Here is a 13,535-nt window from a genome sequence, read left to right as displayed (position 1 = left end):
ACAAAATGAAGTAAAAAGAGTAACTGTTTCTTATGTTCTTTTGAAATACACTATTAAATCCAAGCCCTGGAGCAGGAACTTTGAAATGGCCAAGGCATTTTGCATCTACCATTAAATAAAATTACTGTTCAAGAATAGTTAATCTATATATACCCAAAAAGAGAGCCTTGTCCTACGCTTTAAAGTGTTTCTAACTCTTATTCGCATCAACTAGCTTCTAAGGAACTCTACTAAGCAGTGGAAGCATATGAGAAGGGGACAAAAAAGAAAAAAAAAAATTAAGGTTTCCATTTCCTGGATGAGCACACCTTTCAGCTTTTATATAGCGCACAACACCCTAACTAGCTACATTTTAAAGAAAGAACTAGCTTCCAAGAGCTATTCACTTTCAAAGGGAGGACTCTGTGGCCTAACCTCACACAGTGAAATTCAGGTTTTGAATCCATCTCAGTAGGTACCTAACTCAGGGCTGCTGGAAAGCAGGATTCCAAATGCAGCCTTTCTTTGGCACTTCCCACTCATTAACAGAGACAACCCTCTTCCTCAACAATCTGGCTGTTGGGGTGACATGAGCTATTTGCATTTATATAATACTGCATAATTTAGTTGTACATGCATATATATGTAATATTTCCCTATATATTACACATTTACATGGGTATTTTAAATAGATATCAAATAAATGCAAATATTTACATATGCATATCCATAATGAAAGTATTGTATATATGTACACAAAAATATATCTGTACACATTATCTGCAAAATGCATACACACACACACATACATATATATATATTTATTTATTTCTTCGACAGGAATGTCAGTTTCAAATTCTTATGGAATTCAAGCCACTAGAAATAAGCATGAAATCTTCAGTATAATTATATTCAGAATGAAAGGATAAAGAGGTAATTTTACTTAAAGTGTTAGTTATATTTTGCTACTAACCATTTTCAGTAACTGCAAGAGTCTGAGCATCTCCACTCCCACAGGACACATCAATAACTTTCAGTCCTTTCAGCCCAGTGACCAACATAGGGATGGTCTGATCTTCACTGGAACCTTCAAAACAAAGAAGTTCTGTCAGCAGCAAAACCAGAAAGGCTTGGGTTTCTGTTTTTTGATTTGAGGTTTTTTTTTTTGGTTTGGGGGTGGGTGGGTGGTTTAAAAAAAAAAAAAAAAAAAAAAAAAAAAAAAACACACACAGATTTAATTATCACAACTGAGGTCCCATGTGGTTTCTTATGTATCTAATACGGATTTAACCCATGAGGTAGTCTTTACTTCATAAGGAGGGAAAAGGGGACAAGCTAGGTTTTTCTTCTCTATCCACCTGCTTATTGTCATAAAACTTGCAGAAAATTAGCATTTTTGAGATACCCCCTCCCCCAATAACTTCCATTTCAATACATGTGAGACCACATACTCTTCTCAAAGCAATTGTAGGTAAGCTGAATAAAAGAATATTAGAAACATCCACTAAACACTTCTGTGCCAATATTTTAAGATATCAAATAACTTACCATGACCCAGCCTGCCATAGTTTCCTCGTCCCCATGTATATAGCTCTCCTTCAGCAGTAATGGCTGCGCTATAGGTGCTTCCACATGCAATATGAACAACATGTTTCCCAGCTTGCTTCCCGGATAAAGCTGATATCATCTTCGGTTCCTCCAGAGGTCTATTTAAAAGAAGGCAACATATTTCACAAAAGGTGATCTGATGAGTAGATAATAAAAGATGTGCTGTATTTGTTAGAAAATAATTGCTGCAGTTATAGCTGCAAACCTTATTACTAGTCTGGGACAGCAAGACTTAAGTAGAGATATAAGCCAAAAACAGAGTTCAGATTGTTCAACAGCATATACACCATTATAGGGAAGTCTGACAGCTACTATTTCTATTTCCAATTAAATTAATACAGTGTTTTTCAAAAATATTTAAGTCTACCATTGAAAACGTGATCTTTAATTGCTAATTCTAACCCTGGTGTAGTACTCCCTTGGTTTACAGGGAATTCATTGGTGGAAGACATCATTTCCGAAACATATTGATGTGCACCCCTACAGAATACTGCTCCTACACAACAGCAGAACAGTAATGTTATTGTTTAACACAGGAAAAAAGACAATGGTATATGCAACATGACTGCATGGGAAAAGATGACTCCACTCTTAACATGAATCAATGTTTATAGAGAAAATGAGTTGTGGATTCCTAAAATCATGAAGAAAAGACCTGGTAATAATGCAGTCATGTTCTACCTAGAAATATTTTAGAAGGCAGCATTAATACAGAACTGGGAATACTAAAAAGCAGAGAAAATATGCAAATGGAATGCTATTTCTATTTGACAGCAGAGGTAAGTGTGAACTACTGAATGTTAAATGTGAAATGCTTGCTGGATTATCAAATCAGACTATAAAAGCAAAACTGGATTAACAGTTATATTTTATATAATTTTGTAAAGCAGCAGTCTTTGACTGAGCTATGGATCTTTAACTGTTCACCTGAAGAACATTTGTTCCTTAATGAGACTGTCTGAGATAAGAAGAACATATACAAACATTTTATAGAAATATATTCAATTCTAAAGCAACTGCCTTTATGATAATTTCATATGAAAAATTACCTGCCATATTAAAATCTACAAAACATTTTATGCAGATAAGACTCATCAGTTACTATGCCAGCATTAACAGCTGACTTGCTCACTGAACTGGTCACAACTACCTGACTAGGACAGGACCATAAATATCTTATTTGCCTAATTTGTTGTCAAACTTTATGATTGAGAAGTACAGGCAACCTTTAATAAATCATGATCAGAGTACATTCACTTTTGTTTGTGATTTCATTGCAAGTGGCTGTATTTCAGTAATACTTCTTGTAAGTGCTTGTACACATAATAAATAATTTCTAATATGAATGTGGAACACTGGCAAATAAATGTTATGATCTTTATTATTACATACACTGTATCCCCATGGCCTAGTCTTCCACCATCTCCACAACCCCAAGAGAAAACTTCTCCATTTGCTGACAAAGCAAGATAGTGATGCCCATCTGAATGGGCTGCAATCTTCACAATATTTCTGGAAGCTAGACTCTGCACCAGCTGTGGTCCCTGTGAACCAAACAAAAGCAATACACAAATACAAGCTGCTTATATTTCCAATCACTTGCCCATACACATAAAAATGAGGTAAGGTTTTCCTGCTGCTTTAACAAAGCCCTAAACTTTACTAATAAACTAATGAAGTGAAGGAAAAAAGAAAATAAGTTCAAATATACCATTGAAGTCTGACAAAAAATGATGCTCTGAATTTGTTTTGATCCCATCCTTATAAGGTCTTCACTGTATATGAAAGTGCTGTTTATCTTAATCTTACAGGCAATCTTAGCTATGAATATGTCTATTACAGTACAGTTTTGTTTAAGAAACTACACCATTTGGGTACGGCAATATATTATGGAACTGAAATCCATTTCATATCTGCCTACTTCTACAGTTGTTACCAAGGACAGCACACTGATGAAAGCAGTTATCAGTATGTTCATAACCTCTACCTTGATAGAAATTACAGAAATCAGATATATTTAATCAAATCAATAAAAGAGATTGAAATCACTACTTCTAAAACTTCAACAACAAAAAAAAAAGCTCACAAAAAATCAGCATGTCCTCATCTACTCCTGAGATACTGTAAATAGTTAGAAGAGCAAATTTATGGTATGAAATAATACAGAAGAGAACACATCTAAAAAAACATGTAAAAATCACTCACCAGTGTATCACTGTTGTATGCTTGCGTGTAAACTCGTCCATTTCTAGATAATATCAGAAAACGTTTCTCTGCACAGGCAACCTGCACAACCCCAAGATTGGCAAGGCCTTCACATTGAATTGGGCCACTCACATTAGCATAGTATTTCCAACCTATTAAGCCCCAAGCAATGACCTCTTGCAGAGATCCCTGGAAAATGCAAAATTCTGTTAAGCATTAATTTTGAAATACACAACTTAGTTAAAATGTATATAGCAGAATACTTTTTAAGCTTTTATATGCCCAAAATATTGAAGTCTGTCACAGTCATTACTGCCAATAGTCAGTGAAGCTTACCTTTTAGCAAGATATCAAAAATAAAGACTTGCATGCATCATAGTTTAGTCTGTTACTGAATATGCTATAAGTATCTACAGTAAGCATTCAGAGATCTTTCAAGCTGGGAAGTTTAACATTTACTTTTCTATATGTCAGACTCCAACATTTAGAAAGTCTGGTCTTGAGCATTTACTCTGATAAATATAGGGAACAGCCCCGTATATGGCAGCAGTCAGTGTTGTAGTAAGAAAGAATGATTTGCAAACCAGGCAATTACATTTGAAGGCTGATTGACTCAGAGAGTGCTGAATGTAATAAAAGATTCCAAAATAAGACAAATGTAGGCAATTCAAGGTTACCACATGATAAGCAAAAGGAAAACAGAAGAATCTAGGGAGTTATCTTTCCAAACTGAAAACTAGTTATACCTGAAATAGATACATGCATACATGTATATACATATATATACATACACACTAGTTATGCTTTGAGTTTGAGGAAACATATCTTATTAAATTTGCTGCTGCAAATAGTTACCTTATGAGATGTAGGAGAGCTACACTGTGGAGGCATACACGGGGTGGCTAGACGATCTAAGTGGGCCATGATCACTACAGCTGTTTGTCTCAGATCAATCGCTAGTTCATTGTCCTGTGGTAGAGTCAGATACCTTAGAAAACTTTCGTTTGGACTCAGAGGGTAAGTCAGCAGCTAAAAAAAGAAAAAGGAGCAGTCAGAATACTCACAGTATTTCCATGCCACTACGCATACAGATCCAGGATACACTTTAGACATTCTAAGTACTGGCACGAGTTCAAGAGAACCTAAATTAACTCTGCTCATCCTTTCCCTTATGGTAAAGGAAAATTCCAAACACGTACACTGAAAAAGTATACACTATAAATATATAGGAAGCTGTAAGAGTAATAAAACTGATTTGCTGTATTTTTTTTTTAAATCAATGTCAATAATGTTCACTAAACATTAGAGTTTAATTAAATTCAAGCAAAACTATATGAGAACAAACCAAATGCATAAAAAAGTTAACTGGCCAACTCCAACTTAATTGCCACAAAAGCACCAGAGCTTTGAAACACAGGGCTTACCTCTAACTATACTATGAAATTTCTCCTCCTATCTCAAGAAACTCAAATGTATACATGACAACCGGACAACAGCAGTCTATATATACATATTATACAGAAAAGACTATATGTTGAAGTAAATCAAAATTTTGTTTGCATAATTTTATTATTTTTATTTTAGCCAGACAAATAGAATTGGATACCAACATAATGCTCCTTTCAAATAATCCAAGGGTAAATACCTGAATCTCATCCTCAGTATTGGGCATGTCTTTATTACATATTATACTCTGAAATCTCTGTAACAAAGGTAGAAGGGGTGCACTTGTTCCCTGTGCAGATCGCTCATTATCTGTTTCCCTCGTTCCATTATCCCAAAGTTGAAGCAACAACATAACCGCAGACAACATTTGGCTGAAAGAGGAAGTTTACACCTGTCATTAAGAAGCATTCCTAAAGAAATTATTTTAAGTTATCCATGCAATTCACATTTCACATTTTTAAGTTTAGTAACACCAGATGCCATGGATTTCCATTTTAAGCAAATACCAAAATATCAAAAATGGATTTTGCAATCTAGATAACATAAAAGGTTAATCTTCATTGCATGAAAATCATCTTTCAGAAACTAATAGAATTAGAATATTAAACAAGAAACTCAAAATATTCTTATTTACTTGAAAGATGGGGGAAAGAAGGGGTACTGAATGCTTTTGTTTTAAAAAAGTGAATTTAGACTTGTCCAGAATACAGCACAGGAGGGCTGGGGGTGGAGGTGAGGTGAGGTGAGGCAAGTTAGCTTCAATATTAGCTTATGTTTTAAGTATTGCTGATGGCTACTGACTAACAACTGCACAATCTATTCTAAAGTTGACATGAACTTAACGTACATTTTCACAAAAAGAGCACAGATGCTGTAGCTCAGCATAAACTACCTTTGTTTCACAAGAACTAAATGAAATCAAATTAGCTGTAAACGAGGCTATCATGTTTATACCTCTGCGTCTGTAAAGGTATTTTAAAATGATTCCTATGTCTCTTCACGTGTACTCTGGTAAGGTTTTAGCTAATAGAAATAGTCATCGTTCATCTGCGCAGTGGTACTTTATTTGGTAGTGACTAGGAGACAGGAATGTGTCACAGGAATGTCAGATGTCCTACATGACAACACCACTACTACATGTAACTCCTTCAATTAATGTGCAACTTGTGACTTGAAACCTTAAGCTATTTTAGATCTGCAGACAGCTCAATCATCACTAATTTCTTATTATAAAATAAGGACAAATAGCACAGTTGATAAGTTGGACTGTTATCTCCTCTAATTATTATAGAAAAGGTCCATATGCTTTGAACCACAAATATTACACTAAAACCAATGAAAACTGAAGGCATGCATGGCTCAGGCCATTCCAACAAACAGCGATGGCTAAAAATTAGAAAGAGCGCTCATGCTTCTCACCTTAGTGTACCCCGCTGCACTGCCAGTTCTAGCAATATGGCAAGAGCCAAATGCTGGTCTTGTAACGGAATGTTTCCTGGCCCTTTGGTACTGGGAGCTCCATGAACATCTCTATTTAAAAAAAAAAAAAAAAAAAAAAAAAAAAAAAAAAATCAAACAATATATGGTAACTAAGAAATAACCGGAAACAATAGATATTTGCTTAACCAAAGCATCTACAGCACACCAAGAACCACCTAAACTTATGTAGTTCCAAACTTAAATGCAGTTCCAGTATTCAAAAAGCACAATTCATTTGTAATAACTGTCATAAAAGGGTAACTTTAAACCTCCTTAAACAAAGGGGAAAAGCAGGGGAGTACTGTAAATCCAATATGAAGATCTCTATTCTCCCCTCTATGCACACAAGTCTGCATTTATAATTATACTGGAAAGGTACAATTAAACATATACATATATTGTATTACCAAAAATCACTCTTCATGTGGATACAGCTTACATTAGTGACACAATATTTTGGGGGTGAAACTATAAAGGGTAATTCAGAATATTCAAATGCAGATTTTGTTTAAACAGTAAATGGAATCAAATCATATTTAAAGAGCATCATTTCAACAATTTATATATTGTTCACTTGCTTTGTATAGCAACATTAGAAAAGGAAAATGATTCTAATTTTTCACAGACTGTTTTGCTTAGGCCATCAGCTGCCACAGATGTAAGTTTGTCATTAAACAGCTATTTCAGCAATACTCCCTCCAAAAAAAAAAAAAAAAAAAGGGGGGAAAGAAAAAAGAAAAAGGAAAGAAGAAGAAAAAAAAAAAAACTTACCCAGTCACAACAGACCTTAGGAATTTAGTAGCTCTTTCCACAACTTCCAGCCATACAGAGGACACAGTCCCTTCATCAAAAAGGGATGCCTCTGGAAGCGCTCGCAGCGCATCAAGTGATTCTTGTAACAATTCACTGCAGAGGTCTGCATCCTCACCTATGGGTCACAGTAATACTAGTTAAACTCATGTCTTTACAGAAAGCATACAAGTTTTTGTATACAATGTTTTGTAGATTTTTTTTTTTTTTTTTTTTTTACCTCAGGCTTATGAGCTACTTCAACTGAGAAATTGTTATGTACATATTATTAATTTTCACACAAACATTTTGACTGCAAAACTTCAAGAACTATTTCACCAAAAACATTCAGAAAGGTGAGGAGTGATTACAACTCCTATAACTGCTTGTCCCACTACGCATCTGTTGAGGAAATCAAAAAAAGAACTAGGGCTGGTTGGCCAGAGAGAGAGCCAAGCAGCTGCAGGGCAAGTGCAAGTCTGAACAAACAGCACAGCTTGAGACAAACAGATAAGTTAACATAGCACAGATGATATTTCTACCACATCAAACTTCTTAGTGCCGACCTGTGAACTTGACAATTGCTGTCAAGTACACAAATGATACACAAACTAAAAACAAGTTTCCCCCTATGGCTCCAAACCCCTTTTCCAAGCCACTATAGCATATTACTACTAGATATTAAGTTATTTACCCTGTCTGAAGGACAGCTCTCACTTTTCTGAAACCAGGCATTAAAAATATGTTCTCTATACAGAATCCCAATTTTGCCTTCCTGAACATAAAAGCACCAAGTCAGATTCTTGGCACAACAGAGCATCAGTGCTGGCAAGGTTGTTGGACATAATACCACATAAACATAAAACATTTGCATAATTATGCAAATCTAACAGCTATAAAAATATTATACAACTCTATGCAAATATTTAATACATATGCTTCAATGAATCATCTGTTCTCTAATCAAAAATATAAGCAATAAGCTAAAAAGTAGACCCACCTGACCTCCACGCTCTACGAAGGAATGCAAATGCAAACGAAAGTGCTGCTCGGGATCCAACCCGTGCAAGTCCTTCTACACCTTTGCCTACAGGTCTTGGGCTAAAAAATATATATACGTATAATCTCTAAATAATTTATATAATAATGATATATAATTATTAATTATTTGTAAAATTTAAAAGTGTAATATAGTACTTGTAATTTATCTATATGCATATATAAAAATACACATCGTTTATATTTATAAAGAATTTTAACTCTCTTGAGAGAGATAGTGGGCAATATTAAAATGTCAGCAACCAAAATTCAACTTCACCTGTTTGGAAAAAAAAAACCAACCAACCAAACACCCTACCCCTGCCATGAAAGGTTCACAGAGAAAAATAAACTAGTTTGGCATAACTGATTGCCACAAGAAAGACCTGTAGAATTACTCAGAGGGAAATGTAGGCTTTTATTTGTATGAATCTTCTATTCAATTACTCATAATAAATTCCATCAATTTTGTCATTTTTCATCTTTCCACTCAAGTGGCAACATTATGAAGATCTCTTTGCAGCTTTTGCATTGGTTTGTGTAAGGAAGAGAGATGCTTTGAATTTTTGTTAATACTCATTGGGCTCACATACATTTATATTGACCTTCCTTTTTATACGAACAAGTATATTAATTTAAGCAAGGTTTCCTTTGTACTTAACAACAGCAAGTTCCCTACTGTTTTCTTCTAACAAAACAAGAAACCTGGTTTTCTCCCCTCACACCACCACAAAAGTGAATTGCTCTGGACTTTTTCAACAGGTAGAAAATTTAAACTAGAATTTTTAGCAGTCTGGTAACTTAAATATACCAGTGTTCTTTTTAATGAGAATTGAACATTTTTCTTCAGAGAACAAGATTATTCAGAGAAAGATGTCACTGCCAGAACTTTAATCCCATAATAACCAGTCTATGATATCTATTATCAGTTTATCCTTTAGTTTTTCAGATAAAATTTTGATTATAATATTTCTTTCCCAAGCTAAGGAGAGCTACGTTCAACTTCTACGTACTTAAAGTTTTAATTTTATTATGTGTCTTAATTTAGCAAACATTGATAAGAAAGTTTATTAATGTTAGAGCTATGTAACTTTCATCAGCAACAGTTCTGAAACAGGTTTTATTTCTAGCTGAGTAGAACAAAAGGAACATCTCAATAAAAGTATGCTTATAGCTCAAAGAATAACAGCCACAGCAATATATTATACAAAAACTCAGCAATACAAACAGAGGGAAAGCAACTGAATGACAGCTGAGGAGGAATATTGTCTGGTAGAAAACACCACTTAAAACTATCTTAGGAAGTAAGAAAAGTTTCTTAAGTGATCATGTTTCAGGAGGAGAAAGAAATCATATTAAGCTCTCACGCACAGGTTAATAACCTTTTTGTGACTTTCTTTAGGTATTAACTTGTCCATGCATCAGAACAACTTGCTGTTACCTTTTCTTATCCACAGCAGGCAGAGGAATATTACTGCTTTTCCACTTAACTTTGACATTCTCTTGAAGAACGGTTCTGTTCAATGCAATGAAGTACCTTTCCAGGATAACTAGCCTCTGCTTTAGCCTCATAGCTGAAAGCGCTGTTGTAGCAGTTTGAGTGGCCAGAGTTTGCTGTTCCTTCACTAGTACGTGAAGGCACTCTTTCAATTCATTCACATCTAAGAATCAGAGAAAGGCATCATTATATAACAGAAAGATGAACACCTGTAAACACTATCAAGAAAAGTCAAGACAAATTGAAAACTATGCACTGACCAAAAGTCTGAATCTCTAAACACAGTGAAGCTCTCTGTTTCCATATATAATACACACACTTCTAATCCATAGCATGTATTACATAAATACAAGTCATATTTAACAGTTATTTAGACAGACAAAGGTAAGGTCATCATCAAAACAGGTTTTGTGTGAATAAATCTGAACCTTAGTATTTCATGGCTAAAATTATAGTGTCATATGAAAGATTTATGCAACTGTTTTAAATAAACAAGTTAGACAGCAAATTCTTATCATCAGTAGACCTTAGAGTCAGACTTCTAAGTACAGGCCACAAACTTTTAAGTGCCCGCAAGGATGTGCTTTCATTTTGCACTGATACACCTTATCTTAAGTTTCTTAGAAGTTATAAAATTACTCTCAGAAGCGCTAGGATCATTGCCAAGGGCTGCTAAGCCTCTAAACCAAATGTCAGAATTTACAAGACACTTGTGAGTACTGCTAGAAAATAAAGATCTGGCTTATGTAACACCACCAGAGAATTAATTCTTGGCTGATTAGAAAAGGCAGTCAACAGCCCAAAGTCCTTGTAACCTAATGATAGATGGTAACAAGGATAGTATCAAAAAACACAATAAAATAGAAACTAAAAAAAAGTGTATTTTTACATTCTTTGTAAAAGAAGCTTTAATTCCGAGGACAAACATGAACATGTGTTCTTAGAAGGGTTCTTCTGTGTCCCTTTATTAACAGTCTGATCACTGGGCCATGTTAGTCTGCTCTTCACTGAATTGCAATACCCATCCCTAAGCCAATCACACTTGTTGCCCGGCTGCTACACAGAAGAAACTTCATTTTAATTCACACCTGACTAGATAAAGGATATGAAAAAACACAGTTCTACATACACGTAACAGTGTTTGTGATACAAAGAATACATTTTTTGGAACACCTGCCCCAAACTAGAGAATATTAAATCCAGACACCCTTATGACAGTCTCAGGAGTTGAAAACTGTATCTAACGAGGTCCAAAGATTTTTTGCAAATACAACTCTGTGCAGGGGTCACCTAATTCCATGTTTTGTCCCCACTCTGCAATGCATCTTTGCGTACCAAGCAGAGAATTCAAGTGGCCTTTTCTGCTGCCATATCACATTACACAGTTGCATCTAGTTTGTTGTCAGCCATTACCGCAGCCTGTTTTCAACATCACTTCTCACATTTCACCGTTTCATAATGTGTTACATTCCTTTCCCTGAGGTAATTTGCATTTTTCCACCTGAACATGAGGAACAACTTTTCAACGCATAAGAACAGATTAAAAAGTGTTCCTTACAGTCTAGATATTTAAAAAACATATAATTAGACAAAAGTAATAGCAGCTATTATACACATTCATACTTTGACTCAAGCAACAAGAAATATTACAAAAAAGTGACACTTTCTTTAAATATTAGCCTTATAAAAGTCCCCAGAGAACTACAGTACAGTCTGAATGTCAACAAATTACACACAGTTACTTCAGATGACAATGCAAAGCAAAATACAAATAAAACAGATGCCTGCCAAAGGCATGGTGGTTTTGTCCCCTCCCCCCCTTTTTTTTTTAATACTGTATTTTATTATTATGGTCGAATAGAAGCTTACTGAGAAGGTTTAACAGATGATTGTATAGGTACCAAGTCAGAAGCTCCAATATACCTCATTTCCAAGCCAATCCAACAAAAATTTTCTTTCATTAAATACTCCAAATTGCAGATAAAATTTCAGTTTTGAAGTGTCAACGTTACTCAGAACACCAATAAAAACCCTGCACGTTCTGAGGCTGCAAGAAATGACACTGGCTGCTGTAACCTAAACAGTGCCTTAACCTTTATTTTTTAAACCAAAATACAAGAGAACATCTTTGCAGCACATGGCTTCTGCATTTCAGAGTATCACAACAGAACATGGCCAATTCCAGCATGCCAGCTTCTTGACTCCTCCAAACAAACTATCAGAAAAGGTAAAAGTCAATTTTCTTCTTCCCTGCCTAAACAGTAAAACCCTATCAGTCTCTAAATACTACTCCGATACAATAATGAAGAATATCCATCCACAAATGGTCACACTTTGTTTCACAAAGAGATTTTTCTTAAAATTGCTCTTTTTGACAACTGATTTCATTCTGCACAGATTCATTCTCCACATTATGTTTTTACATATACATAGGAAAAGTAAAGAAATAGCCAAGGAAGAAAAATAAGGCACCTTCCTGAAATAAATTTTCACAAAAGTCTATGTTTGGGGAAGAGTGAGTATCATCCTTGGTGCTACACAAACCAAGATTAGGTGCCAGACTCAGTGGAGTAATACAGAGCTAAGTATTCATAATTTCTTCGTGACTAACAAATGTGGACAGCCTTTAAAATTATTTCTGAGAGTTAAAGAACTAGAGATTTTCCAATTACAAAACCCTTCACTTCAAAATAACATGTTTATTAGACATATGTACAGTAGAGACTACTGGAAAGAAACACTTCACGCAGGCAGCATCCACCTACGTTCCTCTATCAATTACTTGGAAAGGTAGGATCCTGCCTAATCCATCACAATGGAGTGACCCTAACAGCCTACAGCTGCATGTTTTTTAAACCAAATTCATTCTTCCATAACACTGCTGTGATCAACATTGCAGCCGTTCTGATGCAACAGATGACATGGACTACTATGTGAACTCCCAGTGCACAATAAAAGGAATCCAGTGCAGGCACATACAACGTATGCAAGTCAAGTGTTACTAGTTTGAAAGCCAACCATTGCATGAACACATGATATTGCGTCTGTGCAGAGAAAAATAGCTTCACTATAGCATCTAATGCTTCATCAATACTTACTGGGGATAACCTGTAGGACACTCGATATTGTACAAAATGATCTGCTATAACGGCCAATTCATTTGGCAAAAAACTACCGTAACTCTAGATTTTAAATACCTCAAAAGTTCAATTCTGCTTTAATACAAGAACATCTTCATAATACTTCAAGGTCTTCATAATACTTCAAGATCACCAGTGTCAAGTTCTATAGACTATACAATGTTTCATAATAATCTCATAATCTCATAATATCCCTTTCTGAAATACAGGATATTTTATTTTAAAAGAAAGTTATTTTGCTTTCCTACTGATGAAGTCAATGAATAGAACAACAAGGTCAAATTAAGACAGTATCAAAGCTAGAAACATGAATCAACTGAAATCCTGTTCTTATCACTATGAAAGAAAAGGAA

The 13,535-nt window shown here is 34.9% G+C and overlaps 1 protein-coding gene across 4 annotated transcripts in view; it reads right to left on the bottom strand.

The window, feature by feature from the left end:
* Window positions 1-13,535, bottom strand: part of HERC2 (HECT and RLD domain containing E3 ubiquitin protein ligase 2) — a 124,025-nt gene that overhangs the window by 74,958 nt on the left and 35,532 nt on the right. For 3 of the 4 annotated variants that reach the window (XM_067294214.1, XM_067294230.1, XM_067294235.1), the window contains exons 5-14: window positions 9,986-10,205; window positions 8,507-8,607; window positions 7,489-7,645; window positions 6,658-6,768; window positions 5,438-5,609; window positions 4,648-4,821; window positions 3,793-3,981; window positions 2,980-3,131; window positions 1,528-1,685; window positions 953-1,066 (exon numbers count right to left, since the gene is read on the bottom strand). In XM_067294214.1, the coding sequence (XP_067150315.1) occupies window positions 953-1,066; window positions 1,528-1,685; window positions 2,980-3,131; window positions 3,793-3,981; window positions 4,648-4,821; window positions 5,438-5,609; window positions 6,658-6,768; window positions 7,489-7,645; window positions 8,507-8,607; window positions 9,986-10,205 (1,548 nt within the window). The remainder of the gene's footprint in view (window positions 1-952; window positions 1,067-1,527; window positions 1,686-2,979; window positions 3,132-3,792; window positions 3,982-4,647; window positions 4,822-5,437; window positions 5,610-6,657; window positions 6,769-7,488; window positions 7,646-8,506; window positions 8,608-9,985; window positions 10,206-13,535) is intronic. The other variant, XM_067294221.1, reaches the window with a different exon arrangement.

The sequence above is a fragment of the Apteryx mantelli genome, chromosome 1 (assembly GCF_036417845.1).
Source record: "Apteryx mantelli isolate bAptMan1 chromosome 1, bAptMan1.hap1, whole genome shotgun sequence".
In the NCBI taxonomy this organism is placed as follows: Eukaryota; Metazoa; Chordata; class Aves; order Apterygiformes; family Apterygidae; genus Apteryx; species Apteryx mantelli.
This window is presented reverse-complemented; position numbering and strand designations above follow the sequence as displayed.